A 23169-nucleotide genomic window follows, 5' to 3' on the forward strand; every position below is an offset into this window, starting at 1 on the left:
CAAAAACTCTATCTAAATGCAAAGTGTTGTATATCTCTAATAATTGACCCTAAAGTGTCTAAATGCATGAGTTTAATCATGGTTATGTGTGCAATTGCTCTTCACAGATAAATGCTGAGCTGCCACCTTCCTACATTATATAGATAGCTTTGTTTTAGATTTGCCAGAAAGGACCTTACAAAGGGTAAGCTGAAGATCTAAGAACTTGATCCTAGGCTGAGAGAGAAATTATGAGATAATGAAGTCCTAGGCCACTAATTCAATTAATGGACACAATGTTCTCTCATTGAGCCAGTTACTTCATCAGAAAGCTAGTGACAGAAAATAAGAAAATTTGCATGGAGCTTCTAGGTGACAGACCCTATGAAAAGAAGCAGGAGGGAAACACTTGCCAGTCACTCAGCTCCAAGATTTGAGCTGGATGAGATGTATCTGTCTGTAAGCCAGTTTGTACCTGAATAGTTCTAATTCCTGTGTATCTAATAAACTAGTTGCAGTTTAAAGCACCTGCTTTCTTTTGACTTCTTAAATAGTTTTAGACTTAAGTTATCCATCTAATACTACTTCAATTTGTTTTACTTTTTAAAGGGTTATTTCTATTTTTTTTAATTGCATTTAAGAATGTTGTACAAAATCCCAAATATTTTGGTGAGGGCAGGAAAAGGGAAAAGTTAACTAAATAAAATCAACATTTAAACCAAAATTCTATGATTAACTGAAAGGGCTTCCTTTTCTAATGAATGTGCACTCCATTTCTTGTACAAATAGTTAGCAGGACATCTAGATGGCTATTTGTAAAGTTCTTGTGATTGTATAATTATGATAAATCTGTGTTCGGGCCTAAATATTTGGTCCCTAATCGTTGCTGAAGCCCATTTCTGAGTTAATTATAACTGGTATAATTAATTATAATTGATGGGGAATTATAGACCAATCAGCCTAACTTTGATACCTGGAAAGATACTGGAACAAATTTTTAATAAAGGGGGAGGATAATGGGGCTACAAGGCAGGGCCGGCATGGATTTGTCGAGACCAAATCATGCTAAACCAACCTAACTTCCTTCTTTGACAGGTTACTGGCCTAATGAATAGGGGGAAAGCAGTTGATTTTTAGTATGGCTTTTTATGCTGTCCTACATGACATTCTCATAAGCAAACTAGGGAAATGTGGGCTAGCTGAAATTACTATAAAGTGGGTGTCCAGCTGTTTGAAAGACCATACTGAAAAGCAGTTATCAATACTTCACTGTCAAACTGGGAGGGCATATAAAAGTGGGTCCTTCAGCGGTCATTCCAGCATCTGAAATACTACTCAATATTTTCATTAATGACCTGGACAATGGAGTGGAGAGTATGTTTATAAAATTTGCAGATGACACCACGCATGGAGGAGTTGGAGGTGATTTGGAGGACAAGATTAGAATTCAAAATAATCTTGACAAATTAGAGAATTGGTCTGAAATCAAGATGAAAATCTATAAAGATAAGTGCAAAGTACTACACTTGTAAATTTGATTGTTTTGTTTTTTTTCTTCCTAACAACTACAAAATGGGGAATACAAAACTGGCTACATGGCGGTATTGCTGAAAAGGATCTGAGGGTGATCGCGAATCACAAATTGAGTAGGAGTCAAGACTGTGATGCAGTTACAGTAAAAGCTAATATCATTCTATGGTGTATTAACAAGAGTGTCATATGTAAGACATGGCATGCTAGATAGGGAGCTCCCTAAGTTGGGAGATGGTGAGGAGAGGCATGGGTTCTAAACCCTGCCCCTCTCACAGAGTTTAAGTCTGGGCTGCAGGGAGGTGCCTAGCTGTGTTGATGATTCACAACCAGGAACCCCTCTCTTCAAGTCATGCAGCATAGGCATCTAAACTGTTGCTTGGGTGAATGAGCTAGGCAGATGTCTGCCTCACTCCACACAAAATGGCTGAAGGATGTGGTGGTGCCCATCTTACAACTTTTTGCACAGTGATTAGAGCAATCATGGACTCATTAACACTACTATCAGTGTAAGGAAGATGTAAGATGATGGGGACTTGGGGAGTTTGTAAGTTAAATTTTTCTGGGAGCACAAAGTAAAAGATAAGATTTTAATCACAGGTGGCTAATGAGCAGATAGAGGCTAAAATCAAAATGGAATCTCCCTAGCTGTATTCTTCAGATGGCTACCCCATAGGTCAACATGACCATAAGGACCTTCATTTGGCCTACCAGCCATCAGCTGTTCTGTCCTGCTTCCTGTAGGGGGCTCTGCTGTAAGGATGGCTCTGCTTCCTGCCTCTGTGCTTCCCTGACTTTTGGTTGCATAATTAAAATAATTTTTAATTCTTGTGGTTGCCAATCTTGTAGTTGTGTATTTAAGTTGAGTAAAAATTACAGTAGAAATTTGCCTTTCAGAAAGATTTCATACAAGATAGCAGTGTCCCTAGGATCAGATTTCTAAAGATATTTAGATCACTAGTGAGATTTTCAGAACAGCTGGGTGTTTTCAACCTTTAAAAATCTGCCTTTGCTGAATATTTGGGAAAGGAGTTCTACACTGAAGTAGTGAAATGCACTCAAATGCTGGGTAAAGATGCAAAATAACAGTTGCCAAGGGCCAATGATAGATCAAAGGAAACCAAAGAAGTTTTGGCACCAACCCAAGAACTCAGGCAGCCTTGAAGTAGGGTGACCAGACAGCAAGTGTGAAAAATCGGGATGGGGGTTAGGGGGTAAGAGGAGCCTATAATAAGTAAAAGACCCAAAAATCGTGACTGTCCCTATAAAATCAGGACATCTGGTCACCCTACCTTGAAGTCATATGAGCTTAAAGAACAGATTTGTGTTATAAAAAAGGAAAATGAACACTAATTTAGGAATAAATTAGATTACAAAATCATAATTAAACAGGAAATGTTACTAGAAATGCTGCAGCTGTGATTGCTGAAGCTACTAGCACCTATTAATATTTTCACTGATTATTAAAATGTAAATTAATGACATCCACCTGCACAAAGGTAATGAAGGTAAATGATGCAGTGCTAAAACTAATAAAACATTTAAAAAAGGTAAATAATTTAAAGGAGAGAAACTATACTTAGTGGAGAAATACAAGTGTGTGCTTCAGGCAAACCACATCAGCTAAGGCAAATCAGTATACGACTCAGAAGTTTTAGGCAGACATTAACGGGTAAGGGAATCTTAACACTAAAAAATCATATATGACAATTCCAGTGTTTCCGGGGTAGGTATGTAAAATATTTCACTGAATCCAATCTCCTTTAGCAGCGTAGCCTTCTCTAGGCATTGGGCCGCATCTGGGCCTTTCAGCACACAGCCCTGGGGAGCAGCAGGTGCAGAGATGTATCCTCCTGCGGGGGAGCACCTCTGCCACCCGCACCCTGTTTTTGCAACCACTGCAGATAGCTCACTTAATGTGGGTTAGCGTCTGTCCCCGCTACGCCCTCTCCCAGGGTTTCCCCTCCGCCACCGGCGGCAGCGCATCTTCCTTAACCTCAGCGGCTGTCGCCCTCGGACCCTTTCCGGCCCCTGTCTCCTCGTGCATTCGGTTTGCCCCTGCACAGATTCTGCCGCCTTCCCCCCGCCCCCTGTGCCTAGCGGGCAGCGCCTTCAGCTGGCACCGAGCAGGGACCTCACAGCGGCCGGTTCCGCACCTGCGGGACAGAACCAGCTCGGCCCCGCCTTGCGCGGGGGCGGGGACCCCACAGACCGCCGGCGGCAGCGCGTGGCCGCACCCCCCGGGCAACGGAGGACAGCGGGCTCCATAGGCCGGGCTGGTTACCCTGGCAACCAACACCGCGTGCGGCGGCGCCTCCAGCTTGCCCAGCCTGTCCCCCCGCCGGCCGTGGTGCCCCCAGTGACGGACCTGCCGCGAGCGAGGTGAGCAGAGCGCGTGACCCGGCTCCGGGCGGCCGCAGGCGCGTGGGTGCTTCCCATCGTTAGCAGCTCCCGCCGTGACGTCAGTGCTGGCGGGGGAGCCCGGCTCCGCGCGGAGGTCCGGGCGCGGGTCCCTGACCCCGGCGCGTTCGGGGCCCGGGCTGTTGGGGGGAGGCGCGGAGCCCAGGCGGCGCTAGCGCTGCCCTGAGCCGCCCCCGGGAGACGCCACAGGTGGGCCCTGGGAAGCGGCCTGAGGTGCCTGGGGCCGCGGGAGGGGGCTGAGGCTGCTGCCGGAGGGGAGACGATCGGGCCGAGGAGTCACAGCCGAGCCTGCAGGGAAACCCTCGCGGGCTTCGCCTGGCCGGGGCGGGGCGGGGCGGGCAGAGCAGGTGCCTGGCCCCCGCCTGAGCCCGTCCTGCGCGCGTCGGGGCGCGCTGTGCCGGCGCTGTCACCTTCCTCCTCCCTTGTCCAAACCGCGCTCCCCCCTGGCCCGCCGGCTCCAGCTCGGGGGCTGGCAGGAGCGGGGCTCTTGCTCCTTTCTATGTGCTTAAACGCCGGTTTGTTACTTCTGAAAACCACCTAGCTGGCGGCGATTGGCCCCGTTGAACCCTAGGGCATAATAAGGTACAGCGGGATTAGGGTGACCAGACAGCAAGTGTGAAAAATCGGGACAGGGTAATAAGAATATAGGGAAAAGAATATAGGAAAAAGACCCAAAAATCAGGACATCTGGTCACCCTAAACAGGATTCAAGCTGTGACCCTCTATGCAGTGCACCGAAGAGGGCTCCCAGCGCTGAAACGCAGAAGCTGTAGTAACGCTTGTGGGGACGCCAGGAGGCGAGGAGCTGTTTCTACTGAACTGCCCGCAATCCCCCTCTGTAGCAATACTTTTCAGGGAGCTTTATTAGGACAGCCTTCCAGTGTTTTCCCCAGGAATTGAAATAAGGGGGGTGTTGGAATATTCGGGGGGGGGGGAGGTGAGGGCCAATGAGGATTGAGACCGTGAAGGCGAAGGTGGGCTGTATGGCACCATAGTAAAAACTGAAAAATGTTTCATGACCATTTTATTAAAATTTAACTCATGTTTTAAAATCATCACAAAAATTAAAGTTGGTTACTCAAGCCTACTATGAAGCACTACGTCTACATCCTTCTTGGTTTCTTGTTGTAATTTTGCACAATTCTTTGGTGTCTTCTTGTGTGTCCGTTACTTCCAGTCCTTCATGATATGCTCCTGATCAGGTAGAAGGCAACTTGTTTCAGAACACAACATTCTATTCAATGAGGAAAAAGAATGCTCAGCTGTAGCTGTTGTGACTGGGAGTAGCAAGAGATGAATTCCTACTTCTTTCATCCCAGGAAACGTAGCACAAAGATCGGTTTGAACCATTAGTGATGATAAAGAAGAAGTTGAAGTCAAATCTTCATTCATTCGTAGTATGATATTCCTCTCTGTGTTCAAAATTCTTTATTCTGTCCTGATCACATGGCACCCCATTGCTGGTAGCGCCTCACTCCACTTAACTGTTGGTGTTTTATAGGACAGGCACCTGTAAAAGCTACGTGGAGGTTGAGTAGAATCCAGAAATCGCTATTGTAGATTTGTAAGAATCAAGTCTGTGTTCTTTTTAAACTGGCTTAGCAAACGCATCTTGTCCTCTTCACTTAAGGAGTCAATATAAGTACCTTCATTAGTCAACTTCTGGACTGAAGTCTTTGCTTCTTCAAATACATTTTCAATGGATATCTCTGATTGATCCAAGGGTAGCTTCTATTGCTGGACACAGATCTACTACTGTTGTAGCAGATGCCTGGACGACATTGTTTAATGACCCAAGTGGTTTCAACAGTAGACTTAAAAGAGAGAGTATGGCGATTGTCTTCTCTGACCTTAGTAACAAAAGTAGTCCATCTCGGTAGATACTTTCGAAAGCCAGTAATAACAGTTGCAGTAATTTTAAGACAACAGCCAAGAATTGCTCATGAGAAAGCCAGCAGGTTTTCCCAGATTGGACTAATTTGAACTTCAATCCCAGTGTAACTTGTATTTGTTTCCAAGACGTTCAGTCCTTTTGGACTCTTACTGAAAAAAGAGTATAAAAAGCTATTAAATGTATGGCTTTTTAATGTCTTTTGAAGAGTCTGCAGCTCATACTAGTGCTAGCTGGAGTAGATGGCCTCTGCAGTGTGTAAAGGATTGATTAGGGTTACACTTTTCTCTGAGCCAAGGCTTGTACTCCACTGTGTCTTCCAGAGAAGTTTGTAGCTCCATCAAATGTAAATTCGGGGTTCAATTTACAAGCATTTAACTCTTCTAAGATGTCACAGATGCAGCTGATGTGTCTTCTATAACCTGAACATCTAGAATACATCTACTGGCCTACGACAGACATTTAGCCCTAGTCTACACTGTGGGGGATCGATTTAAGTTACGCAACTTCAGCTATGTGAATAATGTAGCTGAAGTCAATGTACTTAGATCGACTTACCATGGTGTCTTCAACGTGGTGAGTTGACTGCTGCTGCTCTCCCGTCAACTCTGCCTGCACCTCTCGTGGTGCTGGAGTAGGAGTCGACAGGAGAGCGCTCAGGGGTCGATTTATTGCATCTAGACTAGATGTGATAAATCGATCCCTGCTGGATCAATTGCTGCTTGCCAATCCGGCGAGTAGTGTAGACATACCCCAAGATAATATACACAATGCCTTAATACTTGATGCCTATTTGCATTGGTGCATTCATCAGCCATGTATGCACATATTTTCAATATGGTGAGAGAGTTCTTCACTTTATCAACTAACTGCTGAGTCTTTCACTGTTGCACCGCATGCTTCTAGAGAGTCAGCTGAGTTTTTTCAGAAAGATAGTGAGGATTTGCCAGTCTTGTTTGAAACCAGTGTCCAACTTCAGGATTAACAAATGACAATGCACTTAACATTGGCCTCCAGTTTGTAGTGTGTAGTATGATGCCACAGCCATGTTGATTCATATAAACTGAGTTGCGTCTCCAGCATTCTTAACAGCCTCATTAAGTTCTTCTAAAATTGGCTTTGACAGTGACTGGCTTATAAGGCTTTCTGCATGTTGATGCAGTCCAGAGGCATGGTGTTTTGCAGCCTTTTCATATAGGTTGTCAGTATTGGCTTAGCTGATCAGTCTGGCAAACCAAGCTCCTCCACTTTTACTATATAAATCCATGATATGCCCACGGTCTTGAATACTGCATGCAGTTCTGGTCACCCCATCTCAAAAAAGATATATTGGAATTGGAAAAGGTATAGAGAAGGGCAACAAAAATGATTAGGGGTATGGAACAGATTCCATATGAAGAGAGATTAAAAAGACTGGGACTTTTCAGGTTGGAAAAGAGATGACTAAGAGGGGATATGATAGAGGCTTATAAAATCTTGACCGGTGTGGAGAAAATGAATAAGGAACTTCACTTAACACAAGAACCAGGGATCAGCCAATGAAATTAATAGGCAGCAAGTTTAAAACAAACAAAAGGAAGTATTTCTTCACACAATGCACAGTCACCCATGGAACTTTTTGCCAGGGATGTTGTGAAGGCTAAAACTATAACAGGGTTCAAAAAAGAACTAGATAAGTTCATGGAGGTTAGGCCCATGAATGGCTATTAGCCAGGATGGGCAGGGATGCAACAACATGCACTGAGTGTCCCTAGTCTCTGTTCACTAGAAACTGGGAGTGGACGACAGGGGATGGATCACTCAATGATTCCCTGTTCTGTTCATTTCCTCTCAAGCACCTGGAATAGTCACTGCTGGAAGACAGGATACTGGGATAGATGGACCATTGGTCTGACCCAATATGACTGTTCTTACATAAAAAAATAATTATAATAATAAAAAAAAGTTTAGTACAGAAACTCCCCAAGATAATGACCTCTTGGAGATAGCGATGTTGTGAGACAATGACCTTGGCAAATAATGCATTTTAAAAATCTTGTATATTTATATAAGATTAAGATTTAAGATTCCCAGTCCCAAATCTAGCATTCTGGAGCAAAGTCACTAAAACATAGTCCAGTGCTCTGGCCGCTGTTGTTTGTCGTGCCACCGTTCACTCTACCACTCTGTCCCCAATGGCCCTGCACTGTCACCTTCTGCTGCCACCTGCCACTGTGACCTCTGCGAGTTGGTCTCTCAAGTTTCCACCCAGCTCTCAGTGATTTCAGCTCTCAGTGCGGGAGCCTCACAGTGAGTGCAGGCTGGGCTTTCTCTTCCACAGAAACACTGTCCCAAAGCAGGTCTAAGCACTTAAACCTGATTATCAGGGATTTCAGCTCTAGTGGTCACTTACCAAACCAAAAGACTCTCTATGGAGCCTAATCAGCTCTGTCTCTAAACAGGAGAGAGGGGCAGGTCAAAGAGTGCCTGTGAGTCTTAGACAGAGCCCACACCACTAAGCAAAATGCTTGTGCCCCACTCTCTCTCTTCACTAGGATACGGCATCCAAACCTCCTGCTTAGGGAGTGCAGTTCAGTTGAGGATGACTAGTGCTTAATTTGTAATGAAAGAGGTGCCGGGGCTCAAGCAAGTTTGTTACTTTCATAACTGATGTGATAAGCCCAGAGGTCCTAGGGCTATGAACTTCCAAGCCTGGAGGTGTTGCAGCTCAGCCCTGGCAAGCCCTAGCCCAAATTAAGCACTGAGGGAGACCCCCTCATTCAGTCAGGCTAAGTACAGTTCTGCTGCCCTTTACTCATACTATAAGGATAACAACATTTCATGACCCCCACATTTAATACTTAAGTGATTTGTAACCCAACACCAGCCAAAATTGATCACTTGGGCAGCACAGCTATGTCTTCTGGATACCTAGGCAGAGTAGGTGTGTTCATGTAAATACAGTCTGGTCCTGAAGCCTTTCCACCCATCCCTGGCTCATCGCTAGCTGTCAAGGGAGAGCTCATTCAGACCTTGCTTATAAATAATCATTTGACATTATTAGGTAGGCCAATATAGCTGAAACAAATGTGCTGACATTGTCATAAATAACAGCTGTATGAGGAAGCTAGTCTTTGTTCATACTTTTCAAACCCATTATGCTTTCTCAGGTACAAGTATTTTCTCATATACTGTGTATACTTTTAAAGTGTGTATTAATGTTTTAATTTCAATTCAAATTTCCAACCAATGACTAAGTTTCCAACACTGCATGTAACTGGGGGAGGGTGTTGGGGAAATTCAGGGGGGTACACCCCTCATGGGGGGGACTAGGGAAATCCCTGCATGCTTCAGATTTTTGGGGTTTGCTTGGATTTTTTTCCAAACAGAAAAGCAAGGGAAGGGAATCTTACACTTTCTGCTATATAATGGCTTTATTTTTATTTATTAAACATCATTTTTAAAAAGTTGGCTTCATCTTAATTTCATTTGGCTTTTATGAGGTGAGGCACCAGCCTGAGCTAGTATTAAACTGCCCAGGTGGCAACCCTTTGCCAAACTAAACAAGCATTAATTCAGTACAGCTTTCCAATAAGGCCTTCAGCTGTTTTGTATTTTCAAATAAATCTGCTGTTGCCTTTCCCTCAAATTCCTTAATAACCTTTACAAGTACCTAATACCACAGCCCTGGTTATTTTGCTTCTAAAAATCACATTTCATAGAAGGTTGGTAAGCTGTACCATTTTTTTAAACTCTTACTTATTACTTCATTCTAAATTGACTCATAACATTCAGCTGTTTCATGAGCAGTTTAGCAATTCTAGAATTGCTAAATGATCTTTTAACATTTGTATAATCTAACAATGCCATCTATTCTTTAGCTGTAACAGAAGGGTAAAAGGTATAGAGTGCTAAAAATTTTGATTTCCTTTTGTCACAAAATAGTCTTTCTAGGTTGAAATAATTCTGTCATTATGATCTTGCACTATAAGGACTCAATCCTCATGTTTTTAGAACTGAAAACTCTGATGCTGGATTTCACATATCCCCTATGTAATGTATATCACAGTCAAGGGTACTGGAACAATTTGTATAGTGTGGGTGCTGAGAGCCATTGAACCAAACTGTAAATCCTGTCTATAATGGAAACCATACTTCAAGCCAGGGGGTGCATCAGCATCTCCAGCACACCTACTTCTAGCACTTATGATCATAGTGCAAGACTAAGGCATTTCAGGCCACGTGTCAGTACAGGGTACATCCAAGAAAGCACAGTATGCAATCTTCATTTGCATGAGGTCTGTGCTAGGATAGTGACCTCATATCCATTATTACCAAATGTATCCTTAAACTGAGTCTTAGAAACACTTCTTCATACTAATACCCACTGATCTCTTGAGACCAGATTTCTAAAGATGCAATTTTATGCATAGCCTATTAGCTTATATGAGTAGGATGAGCAGAATATTGCACCAAAAGTTTCTTCATTAAAAATAATGTTGCTCTTTTCTTGTAGCTAAAGCAATCTCACATTATGATGTGAAACAACAATGTTGAAGTAATTTGGCCAAAGTATTCTTTTATCATGATATAACACTATGGTGCCTTTTTTTCTTTAATTAATATTTTAATGATAAAACCAGCACTACTCCATCCCTTGGAGCCATGGCAGATGTACTTTACAATGTATTACTCCTGAAAAAATTCTGCGCCAAAAAAATAAAAATTCAGCGAACATTATTTTAAAATTCCGCAAATTTTATTTGTCAGATAAAAGTGGAGGCTCCAGCATGGGCATTAGGGAGCACAGGCCACTGGCTGCATAGAGGTGGGAGATCACTGTGCAGCTTGCCCATGGGACACGGACTCAGTGGTGAGGCTGCATCCAACCCTGACACAGCGCAAGGACCAGGCCTGCCCCAGAAACACCCAGAGCCCTGCCCCTCCATGCCAGGTGCACTAGGGTGTGGAGAGGAAAGCTCAGCAAGGCAGGATCCAAGGGTGGAGGGACTTAGTGTTGGGAGATCCAGGTGTGGGTTGAGAGGGTTCTGTGTGGGACAATCTGGATGCGGGTGGCTCAGTGGGGGATCCGGGTGTGTGGGAATCTCGATATATGGGGGCTTGTTGGGGGGTTCTGGGTGCAACAGTAATGGGGCTCTGCAGGGGAGTCTAGGTGAAGGTGGTTGGGGCTCAGCAGGGTGAGGTCTGGGTGTGGGGAATATAGAGCTTGGCAGGGGGGTCTGGGTGTGGGTGGCTTGTTAAGGTGGTCCAGGTGCAGGGGGAGTGGGGCTCATTGGGGGGTTCTGAGTGCAGGGGTGTGAGGTTCGGTGGGAAGGTTTGGGTATGAGGGCATCTGGATTCATGGGGGTTGGGCAGATGGGGGAGCAGCTCCCTGTACAGGGATCCCTCCCCCTGCAGCTGAGGAGCAATGGGCGCAAGAAGCGGCGGGGCAGGGGGGAGGGAGGTTTGCAGAGCTTCCTGAAGCTGGGGGAGAAATCTGGGGGTGGGTCTGACCCAGCCCCAGATGCTGTGCAGGGGAAGAGGAAGTCCTGTCTTCCCTAGCCCAGCCGGGACTAGCAGCTGAGCCCAGCACAGGGTAGGAGCCACCAGCCGGGTCTTCCCCAGTCCCGCCCCCTGTCCCACAGTGATTTACCTCTCTGCCAGCTGCCCTGGGCACCTGAAACATACTGCTGGCGAGGGTTGCATGACCACTCTTGTGGCTTCCCTTTGCTTCCCCATCAGAGTCACTTTTCTGCGGGGAAACAAAGAAATCTTCGGGAGACATAAATTCTGCACATGTGCAGTGGTGCAGAATTCTCTGAGGAGTAAATGTATGGAATCATTAAAAACAGTAGGAACATAAGAATTGTCATTTAGCTCAGATCCATGGTCCATTTCTTCTAGTATCGTGTCTCTAACAGTGACCAGCACCCAATGCTGCAGAAGAAGGTGCAACAAACCCTGCGGTAGGCAGGTATGGGGTAATCTGTCCCCTCACCCCCAAAGGTCTCATCTTATGAGGTTTTATATCCTTTCTAAAATGTTTGTTAGCATTTAGTATGTAACTGGATAATCTTGTTATCAGTATAAATGTCCAGTAACTTTTTGATTTTTGCAAAGTTCTTGTTCTCTGTGACATAATGTGGCAAGGGGTTCCACAGTCTAATTACACATAGTTTGGAGAAGTGTATCTTTTTATCAGTTTTGAATTTGCCATTTTTAATGTCATTTAAAGTAAGGTTCTGTTGCATGGTTCCTGGATCTATTTATATTGATAGGCATTGCACTATAGCAGTGGTTCCCAAACTGGGGTTCGTGAACCCCTGGGGGTTCACGAAATGTAACAGGGGGTTCTCGTGAAAAAATTTCCTAATGGCGGATAGAGCTGTCCCTAGGGACCGGGACAACTTGGGGCCAGCAGCCCAGAGCCCCTGGACTTCCAAGAACTAAGCAGATCAAAGCAAGCATATCTATCACACTGAGGAGATTTAAACTTCAAGACTCCTTATAAGAAATGGAAAGGAAGGTGGATATTTTTTGCTGTTTTTAAAATTAAATAGACAGCTAGTATTGTTTTTAAAATTACTATGAAGAACAAGTTTAAGCTTTGTTGTAACGTGTGTTGTTTGCCTGGACTGCTCAAGACCTGAATGCTTGTGTAGGAGGAACTCTTTGAGTTGGTTTCTTAAATACCTTCATGCTGTTTCACATTTGATACTCCTTGATGAAACATAGGAGCCTTGTCTTATAAGAGGCTTATTCAAAATGATACAAGCTACAAAAGTGAGATCTTGGAAGAGTGTTGCCATTTTCATAATGTAATAAAAATACTGTATTGATAAATAACGCGGTTTCACCTATAACACGGTAAGATTTTTTGGCTCCTGAGGACAACGTTCTATCGAGGTAGAGGTGTATTTGAATTGGAAGTCATCTTGTTCTTAGCATTGATATTACTACATAGGAGTAGTAACTGAATCTCCTTTAGGAAAGTGTGCATTACAGTGTACTGCACACCACTATCATCAGTAAGTGTGAAAATATACTAGGATGAGTAGAAGATATAGGCTTAATAGAGACATTTTACCATAGGGAGAATATATTATGAGTACAATAATATTTTGTTGCTTGATAATTACAATGTACATATAGTTTTGAATTAATCTTTTCTAGCAATGGAGAATACAACTTCAAGTATAGAATCTGAATACATCAAGAACCTCCAGCAACAAATCTACTTTCTTGAACTGGAAGCCAATTTTCTATATCCTTCAATACAGCTTTCTAAAAAATTAGATAAATATACCATACCCAAGAAAAACTTATCTTGGAAATACATTAAGATCACACAAGCTGAGTAAAACATTTTAACTGTTTAGTGTTATGATTTTGATTAAAGAAAAACTTTTTCTGCACTTTATGTAATTAATTTAAAATCACTTTTTGACCTTAACTTTCCATTATTACGCGTGAACAGACTAAAAAAGCCACTGATCTTCAACCCCGCATTACCTCTGAAACGGAACACTTGCTTCAAAAGCTAGAGGTAAATTTTTCCAGTTACACAACTTTATTTTCATGTGAATAACTCTGTGGTCTATTCTGTTTCTATCAAGTAGTGTAGCTTTTTTGCACTTTGGGGTTTTTTGTCTTTTGGGGTTTTTTTGTAAATAAAGTGAAATATTGTGTCAACTTTAAATATAGTATCAAAGAATGAGTTAAAATAGCTTCAGCTTCTGCATCTGTTCTAAGTCCTCCTGCCTAGTGTTATGATTTTACAATAATTAAAAAAAATTCCTTACTCCTGTTGTTGAATGAAAGACTCAACAAAATGGGAAACTGAATGATTAAGACTCATTCTACAATGACGTCACATACTCAGTTGGACTGCTCATGAGCTTAAACAAAATTAAGCATGTGTATAAAGGTTTGAGGCCTGACTACAAAAATGCTGTCAAATGTATAAACAGGAAAAAATACAATAAATACTTTCTCAAATCTTTTAGTTATAGTCAATTTAAGTATTACTTGTAACAACAATAAAGAATTTCAGTGTTGTTTTTTTTTAAGTTGACTGTGTCCTTTTAAAAAGTTTGTTGCCTAAACTGGCCATATCTACCTATATATGGCCCTGATCTTACCAGGAGGACAAAGCTAAAGTTAGTAACCAAGGGCTTGTCTATATGGGGAAGTTGACGGGCATAGCTATAATGGAATAATTATTCTGCTATAGTTATTGTAAATATAACTTTTTCATGAGATACTCTGTTCAGGAGAAAAAGTGACTTTATTCTGGAATAGTTACTCCACAATAGATTAATATTCCAGAATTCAGTGTCCACACGGGGAGCTATATTGGCATAGCTATAGCTGAATAAAAAAAGTCTTGGTGCAGAAAGGAGCCATACAGCCCATCTAAATCCATTTACTAATCTAGGTGAGGGAATGTATTTAGTGAGGAAAACAGATCATTTTTCAAAATTTTCAGTATATTTCTATGTAAATAAATATGGAAAAAGCATTTTTGTTCACTTAGCTTATGTCAGCAAAATGAGCTCCTATTTTGTCTCCTAGGGCTTCACAACTTTGCTAAGTCTGTCGTGTTCATGCATAAATATTTTATTGATAGTCCACCATGACAGAAAAAGGAAATGATCAAGTGGGTTAAAGGAGTTGACATTTGATTTATTGTGTGTTGGTGGTTTACATCATGTTTAAATAATTTTGTATGACATGCTGGTTTGTTATCATGCTCTTAGTGAATGTGTGGAGGAGTTAACTTTAGTTAATAACAAACTAATAAAGGAACAGCACATCAGATATAGGTTGTTATAAATCAAATGAAGGAATTTTTATGAGACAGTTCTGTGTATAAGCAAAAGGAAAAAATGCAGCCATTTGACTGAATAAGGATATTGTGTTCTTTGCTTATGAATTGGAAAGTAAAATCACATAAGCTACAGAGTTCAGTTCAGAAATATATTGAAGTGGGACCTCCATGGGTCTGCAATGGGAGCTGGAATGGATGCTAAGCACTTTTGAAAACCAGACCACCTATTTAGGAGCCTGATTTTAGGCTCTTTTTTTTTTTTTTAACGCTAGCCTAGAACCACATTTTAAAAGAGGTGAAGTTTTCTAATGACTTATAAATTTACATTCTTTTCAAGATTTTTCCAGAACTATGGACCATAAAGGTTCATCAATGGTATATTTGAAGTTGATTTTAGCTATACTATGTGCCTTGTTGTACATCAGCTGCAAGGTCTTTGGGGCTGGGAGCGTCTCAGTTTTTGTACGTTGTGCATCACCAAGCATGTTGGTAATAAATAATAAAATATGTATACATGATATAAGATATGTCAGTTTCTTTGAAACAGGTCATACTGGCTCAGGGGCCTTCTGCATATGTTTGCCATCGAGGTCTTTCCACTTTTTTTGCTTTAGGGCCTACCAAAACTTGAAGCCCATGTCATAGCCATAATCAAAAAAGAAAACAATCTCCCTAAATTCTCATGTCATATTTAATCTTACAGTAGACATTTTCTGGGAAATTTTTTGGGGGGAGTAATCAGAAAAGGAGTTAAGGCAGGGGTGGGCAAACTTTTTGGATCAAGGGCCACATCGGGGTTGCACAACTGCGTGGAGGGCTGGGTAGGGAAGGTTGTGCCTTCCCAAACAGCCTGGCCCCTGCCCCCTATCCGCCCCCTCCCACTTCCTGCCCCCTGACTGCCCCCCTCAGAACTCCCAACTCATCCAACCCCCCCTTCTCCTTGTCCCCTGACTGCCCCCTCCTGGGACCCCTGCCCCCCATCAAACCCCCCTGCTCCCTGTCCCCTGACTGCCCCGCCCCCTGACAGCCCCCCTGGGACTCCCACTCCCTATCCAACCGTCCTCTGCTCCTCGTCCCCTGACTACCCCTTCCCGGGACCCCCCCACCTCTAATTGCCCCCCAGGATCCCACCCCCTTATCCAACACCCCCAGCTCCCTGTCCCCTGACTGCCCTCCTGACCCGTATCCACATCCCTGCCCCCTGATAGCTCCCCTGGGACTCCCACTCCCAACCCTCCCTGTTCCCCATCCCCTGACTGCCCCCCCCAAACCTCCTCCCCATCCAACCTCCCCCTCCTTCCTGACTGTCCCCCAGCACCCCTGCTCCCTTACCCAACCCCCCCACTCCCCGCCCCCTTACCAGCAGCAGGAGCTCGCAGCCGCGACACCCGGCCAGAGCCAGCTGTGCTCCCCATGCTGCCCAGCTGGCGGGGCGTGGCTGAGGGGAAGGGGGAATAGTGGGGGAGGGGCCGGGGACTAGGCTTCCCGGCCAGGAGCTCAGGGGCCAGGCAGGACGGTCCTGCGGGCCATAGTTTGCCCACGTCTGAGTTATGGTGTGTGTGAAAAATTTCTCCACTGTAGACTATTTGAAAATGTTCCTAACTGTTTTTCTTTTCTCATCATAATTCTAATATGTGCTGGACCTGCTGAGGAAAAGTGCCTTTTTGTGTACTGGGGATGCAGGTTTGTCGTGCAATTATAAAGATATATAATGAAGGCATCAGTAATTACTTCATAAAGATGCACTGAGACTTCTCAAATCAAGTCAAAGCCAGACAAAAATCCTTCAAATGTGACATGGTAACTTCAGAGGACTGTCACATTTTCCATGTAATAATTTTAGTTAAATATTTGATAATTTTGGCAGAGTAAAATTTTAAAATGTTTCCTCTTTTAAATTTTGCTTTGTTTTTCTTGCATTTCTTAGGGTTCCTCTAACTGTTCAACTAGTTCAATAATTCCCATATATTCCAAACTTCACACCCACATGTGTTTTGATAACATTCCAGACCCAGGCATTTTTAAAATTAAACACAAACTGTTATTCCACTTATTCAGAATAAAAGCATTTAACTATGCCAAGATTAGCCAAAGGGACTGGTCAGATCTGAGAGTTGCTTCCTTTTTCTGGTGCTGCCTGCCCGACACCAGCATGCTCCTGGTCAGTAGGGAGCCATTTACGCAGTCAAAGGCTTGGAGGTAGACGTTGAGGGAAGGAAGACAGAGTGAGTGGGCCTTCAATGAGAAGGGGGGTTTGCCAGCAAGTGGGGTGTTCTGTTAGAAAGAGGATCGTGTGCAGTGGTGGGGGCCTAGAGTGGCTGAATTCCATGTTTCTGTGCCAAGGTGTTGGCACATCATTAAGGAGCCAAGGCAACAGTGCCATCCAGAGCCCCTGATGTGCTGATGCCTCATCACAAAGGCACTGAACTTCTCCCTTCCTGAATCAAGCCCTCACAACTCTGGCTCTGATAAAGACCACGTCCCTTATGGTCTCTCATTTTAATCCGTCCCTTAGCAGGAGAGTTACAGTCTAAATCTTCCACTCTGAGAAGCCTTCATTGCCTTGCTCATGCTCGATATAGTGCATGGGAAAATATTTTCTTTTTAAAGAAATTTTAATTTTAAGCCATGGTGAATCACAAAGTTTTTAAAATGGAAGGAAAAACACATACTGTTTAGTTGTTTACACTGTAAGCAATTGGCTGTTTCTCCAGTATTTTTTAAACTGATCTCTTAAGATGTTATGTTTAAAAATGGTGTTTAAAAAAAAACTGATGAAACTGGTAAATGGACATCTATGTTTAATGTTAAGGCTTATTATTCATTTTAACAGTTAAAACTGCTTAAATTGAAACAATATTATTGCAAGTACTATAGCAAATGAGACCACCATTTTACATTCATAATTCAAAATTTTAACATGTCTGAACTTAACTACATTCAGTGTGAGTATAATAGACATTTGAAGCAGGTGGTGTGGAATGCTGACACTGTAAATATGAAATTTGTATCTGAATGCATCTACCTGTGTTTAGTTTCTTTTAAAAATTTTATTGGTTTGAATTGAGATGCAGACGACCAGAATAAATGAGCATTTGACACTTGTGGAAATATTTAGTAATAATTAAATATACTTTCACCACAAAAATATTTATTTTTTTACAGGAATTACAGTCCCAAGCTGATGGCCTCCATTTGGAACTCAAGCGAAAGGAAGCCAGTTTAAATATGCTGAAAACAGACAGAGAACGAATTAATAACCAGATCAATGTTGCAGCTGGTAATTGTTTTTCAGCAATCAAATGTCAACATCTGAATGTGTGTAGTCTTTTTTTTTTTTTTTCTTAATACTTTGAGTCGCATAAACTGCAGAGTTTCAGGTTCCAGAAAAGCAGCCGAAGTTCTGTGGCTGTGGCACTAGTGTGGATAACGGGTGCGTCCTTTTCTTTGATGTCAGGTAGAAATGGATCAATCGAGAGTTGGTGCCAATCCCTTGCTCTTTACAGGCACTCTGTATCCTGGTTGTCCAGTTCCTTTCTGCCTCTCAGTGAATAATTAGAGAGAGAAGATGTGTGAGATAATATCTTTTATTGGATCAAATTTCTGTTGGTGAGAGAGACAAACCTTTGAGCTACACAAACCCCTTCTTCACGTCTGGAAAAGGTACTCAGAGTGTCACAGCTAAATATAAAATTAATTAGATGGTTTAGCATAAGTAGTTAGCCATATTCTGAGGGTAAAGGTGAAGTGGCCTTTTAAAACACCTGTAGTCATAGGACAAATAGTGGGCTCAGTGGGTGTGACCGGGGTCCCAGTGGGGGCCAGCTGAGGTCACTCAATTAGGGTGAACTACAAAGAATGGGGCAGACAAATCCCAAAGCTGGTGGATGTGTCAATACTTAGATTTACCAAGCCAGAACTAAATAGCTTCCGTTATACTTTACTGGTTACCCAGAAACCAACAACACAGTTCCCTTAAAGTAACCCAGCCTCAGGTCTCCATCCAGGTACCCAAGTCAAATATTATGAAGATTTCTGAAAATCTTATTTCATCATATAAAAGAAAAGATTCTACTAATCCCAAAAGATCGGACATATTTACCTCCCAGGTTAATGAATATTCCAGATCTTACCCAATACATGCTACAGCCAATTCTTATTAACTAAACTAAAATTTATTAAAAAAGAAAAGAGAGAGAGAGTACGGTTAAAAGATCAATATACATACAGACATGAGTTCAATTCTTAAGGTTTAGATACATAACAGAGATGGTGAACTTTGTAGTTGCAAAGAGTTCTTTTACAATTTAGTCCATAGGTTATAGTCCAATGTTCAATATCATATTCAGGGAGTACCAGCATAAGTGGGATCTCAGTCTGGCGACTCAAATTTCCCCTGATGAAGCTTAAGCAGATCTGAAGTATAAAGGGCTGGGACCCTAGGATCTTTTTACAATTTCAGGCCTTCTTTGACAAGTTAGAGACCCTTGGGGAACAATAGGCCCTCATTTCCTAAGCATCATCATTAATTATTCACACAGATTAATATAAGGCAATTTATCCATTAGAATCATAGAATATCAGGGTTGGAAGGGACCTCAGGAGGTCATCTAGTCCAACCTTCTACTCAAAGCAGGACCTAATCTCCAACTAAATCATCCCAGCCAGGGCTTTGTCAAGCCTGACCTTAAAAACCTCTAAGGAAGGAGATACCACCACCTCCATAGGTAACCTAGGGTTACCATCCGTCCGAGTTTCCCCGGACATGTCTGGCTTTTTTAGCTTTAAATGGCCATCCGGGGGGGATTTCTAATAAGGTAGAAATGTCCGGGATTTTTCCCTTCCCCCATGCAGAGTGCAGTGTGGCTGATTGTACGGCTGTGCCTGATTGAAAGCCGCTCACAGCCACTGGGGCCTCTAGCAGCCAGAGTCCCTCCCCCTCCCCCACCTCCCCCACAGAGCAGCGCCTTATTTGTTTGGCTGCACATGGAGCCCGCAGCTCTCCCTTGGCCTGGTAGGGGGGGCAGGCAAAGGGGTTAGTTGGTCGCAGGTTCTGGGTGGGGCTGTCAAGAGAAGGGGGTGTAGAGAGCGGTTGGGGCAGGCAAGGGACAGGGAACGGGTGGGTTAGATTGGTCGAGGGTTCTGGGGGGGGCTGTCAGGAGAAGGGGGTGTAGAGAGCAGTTGGGGCAGGCAGTGGACGGAGCAGGGAGACTTAGATAGGGTGTGGGGTCCTGGGGGCAGCTAGGGTGGGGGGGACAGATAGGGAGTAGGGAGTTTCTGGGGGGGGGAAGTGGAAGGGGGCGGGGCTAGGGCAGCACCTCTTTTTTGATTTTTGAAATATGGTAACCCTAGGTAACCCATTCCAGTGCTTCACTACCCTCCTAGTGAAAAAGTTTCCTAATATCCAACCTAAACCTCCCCCACTGCAATTTGAGACCATTACTCCTTGTTCTATCATCTGGTACCACTGAGAACAGTCTAGATCCATCCTCTTTGGAATCCCCTTTCTGGTAGTTAAAAGCAGCTATCAAATCCCCCCTCATTCTTCTCTTCTGCAGACTAAATAATCCCAATTCCCTCAGCCTCTCCTCATAAATCATGTGCTGCAGCTCCCTAATCATTTTTGTTGCCATCCGCTGGACTCTTTCCAATTTTTCCACATCTTTCTTGTAGTGTGGGGCCCAAAACTGGACACAGTACTCCAGATGAGGCCTCACCAGTGCTGAATAGAGGGGAATGATCATGTCCTTCGATCTGCTAGAAGTGCTCCTACTTATACAGCCCAAAATTCCCTTAGCCTTCTTGGTAACAAAGGCACACTGTTGACTCATATCCAGCTTCTCGTCCAGTGTAATCCCTAGGTCCTTTTCTGCAGAACCACTGACTAGCCACTCGGTCGCTAGTCTGTAGCAGTGCATGGGATTTTTCCTTCCTAAGTGCAGGATTCTGCACTTGTCCTTATTGAACCTCATCAGATTTCTTTCGGTCCAATCCTCTAATTTGTCTAGGTCCCTCTGTATCCTATCCCTACCCTCCAGCGTATCTACCACTCCTCCCAATTTAGTGTCGTCTGCAAACTTGCTGAGGGTACAATCCACACCATCCTCCAAATCATTAATGAAGATATTGAACAAAACCGGCCTCAAAACCGACCCTAGGGGCACTCCGCTTGATACCGGCTGCCAACTAGACATGAAGCCATTGATCACTACCCATTGAGCCCAACAATCCAGACAGCTTTCTTATCCACCTTATAGTCCATCCAGCCCATACTTCTTTAACTTGCTGGCAAGAATACGGTGGGAGACCATATCAAAAGCTTTGCTAAAGTCAAGGAATAACACATCCACTGCTTTCCCCTCATCCACAGAGCCAGTTATCTCATCGTAGAAGGCAATTAGGTTAGTCAGGCATGACTTGCCCTTGGTGAATCCATGCTGACTGTTCCTGATCGCTTTCCTCTCCTTGAAGTGCTTCAAAATTGATTCCTGGAGGACCTGCTCCATGATTTTTCCAGGGACTGAGGTGAGACTGACTCACCTGTACTTCCCCGGATCCTCCTTCTTCCCTTTTTTTAAAGATGGGCACTACATTTGCCTTTTTCCAGTCATCCGGGACCTCGCCTGATCGCCATGAGTTTTCAAAGATAATGGCCAATGGCTCTGCAATCACATCCGCTAACTCCTTTAGTACCCTCGGATGCAGCGCATCCGGCCCTATGGACTTGTGCTAGCCCACTTCTTTCTCCATAGAGAGCTATTCCCCTCCTCCCCATACTGTGTTGCCCAGTGCAGTAGTCTGGGAGCTGACGTTGTTCGTGAAGACAGGCAAAAAAAGCATTGAGTACATTAGCTTTTTCCACATCCTCTGTCACTAGGTTGCCTCCCCCATTCAGTAAGGGGCCCACACTTTCCCTGACCTTCTTGTTGCTAACCTACGTGTAGAAACCCTTCTTGTTATTCTTAACATCCCTTGCTAACTGCAACTCCAAGTGTGATTTGGTCTTCCTGATTTCACTCCTGCATGCGTGAGCAATATTTTTATACTCCTCCCTGGTCATTTGTCCAAGCTTCCACTTCTTGTAAGCTTCTTTTTTTGTGTTTAAGATCAGCAAGGATTTCACTGTTAAGCCAAGCTAGTCACCTGCCATATTTACTATTCTTTCTACACATCAGGTTGTATTTTTCCTGCAACCTCAATAAGGATTCTTTAAAATACAGCCAGTTCTCCTGGACTCCTTTCCCCCTCATGTTATTCTCCTAGGGGATCCTGCCCATCAGTTCCCTGAGGGAGTCAAAGTCTGCTTTTCTGAAATCCAGGGTCCGTATTCTGCTGCTCTCCTTTCTTCCTATCTCATGGTCACTGCCTCCCAGTTTCCCATTCACTCTTGCTTCCCCTACTAATTCTTCCCTGTTTGTGAGCAACAGGTCAAGAAAAGCTCTGCCCCTAGTTGGTTCCTCCAGCACTTGCACCAGGAAATTGTCCCCTACACTTTCCAAAAACTTCCTGGATTGTCTGTGCACTGCTGTATTGCTCTCCCAGCAGATATCGGGGTGGTTGAAGTCCCCCATGACAACCAGGGCCTGTGATCTAGTAACTTCTGTTAGTTGCCTGAAGGAAACCTCATCTACCTCATTCCCCTGGTCTGGTAGTCTATAGCAGATTCCCATCATGACACCACCCTTGTTGCTCACACGTCTAAACTTAATCCAGAGACTCACGTTTTTCTACAGTTTCATACAGGAGCTCTGAGCAGTCATACTGCTCTCTTACATACAATGCAACTTCCCCACCTTTCCTGCTCTGCCAGTCCTTCCTGAACAGTTTATATCCATCCATGACAGTACTCCAGACATGTGAGTTATCCCACCAAGTCTCTGTTATTCCAATCACATCATAATTCCTTGACTGTGCCAGGACTTCCAGTTCTCTCTGCTTGTTTCCCAGGCTTCTTGCATTTGTGTATAGGCACTTAAGATAACTTGCTGATCGTCCTGCTTTCTCAGTATCAGGCAGGAGTCCTTGTGCTGTTATCCCACTTCCCCACTTACCTCAGGGCTTTGGTCTCCTTCCCCTGGTGAACCTAGTTTAAAGCCCTCCTCACTAGGTTAGCCAGCCTGCTTGCAAAGATGCTCTTCCCTCTCTTCATTAGGTGGAGCCCATCTCTGACTAGCACTCCTTCTTCTCGGAACACCATCCCATGGTCAAAGAATGCAAAGCCCTCTCTCTGACCACCTGCGTAGCCATTCGTTGACTTCCACGATTTGACGGTCTCTACCCAGACCTTTTCCTTCCACAGGGAAGATGGACGAGAACACCACTTGCACCTCAAACTCCTTTATCCATCTTCCCAGAGCCACGTAGTCTGCAGTGATCTGCTCGGGGGGCGCTTTAAAGGGCCCAGAGCTCCCCTCTGCTTTACCTCGTTATATCCGAATTTGTGTTATATCGGGTTGCGTTTTATCGGGGTAGAGGTGTATTTACTATTGTAACTAGAATCTTGCTAAACTCTTGCCCTTGGGATATCCTGTGGCAATGA

The 23169-nt window shown here is 43.8% G+C and overlaps 1 protein-coding gene across 4 annotated transcripts in view; it reads left to right on the forward strand.

Annotated features, from left to right (window-relative positions):
* Positions 1 to 3501: 3501 nt before the first annotated feature.
* Positions 3502 to 23169, forward strand: part of LOC101933998 (golgin subfamily A member 6-like protein 26) — a 44588-nt gene continuing 24920 nt past the window's right edge. Inside the window, exons 1-4 of one of the 4 annotated variants that reach the window (XM_008176163.4) lie at positions 3503 to 3891; positions 12974 to 13064; positions 13268 to 13346; positions 17796 to 17910. In XM_008176163.4, the coding sequence (XP_008174385.2) occupies positions 12976 to 13064; positions 13268 to 13346; positions 17796 to 17910 (283 nt within the window). In that variant the 5' untranslated portion in view covers positions 3503 to 3891; positions 12974 to 12975. Of the gene's footprint in view, positions 3892 to 9463; positions 9526 to 12973; positions 13065 to 13267; positions 13347 to 16184; positions 16314 to 17795; positions 17911 to 23169 lie in introns of those variants that run through there. The other 3 variants (XM_065588513.1, XM_065588514.1, XM_008176174.4) reach the window with 3 other exon arrangements.

This window comes from Chrysemys picta, chromosome 3 (assembly GCF_011386835.1).
Source record: "Chrysemys picta bellii isolate R12L10 chromosome 3, ASM1138683v2, whole genome shotgun sequence".
Lineage (NCBI taxonomy): Eukaryota > Metazoa > Chordata > Testudines > Emydidae > Chrysemys > Chrysemys picta.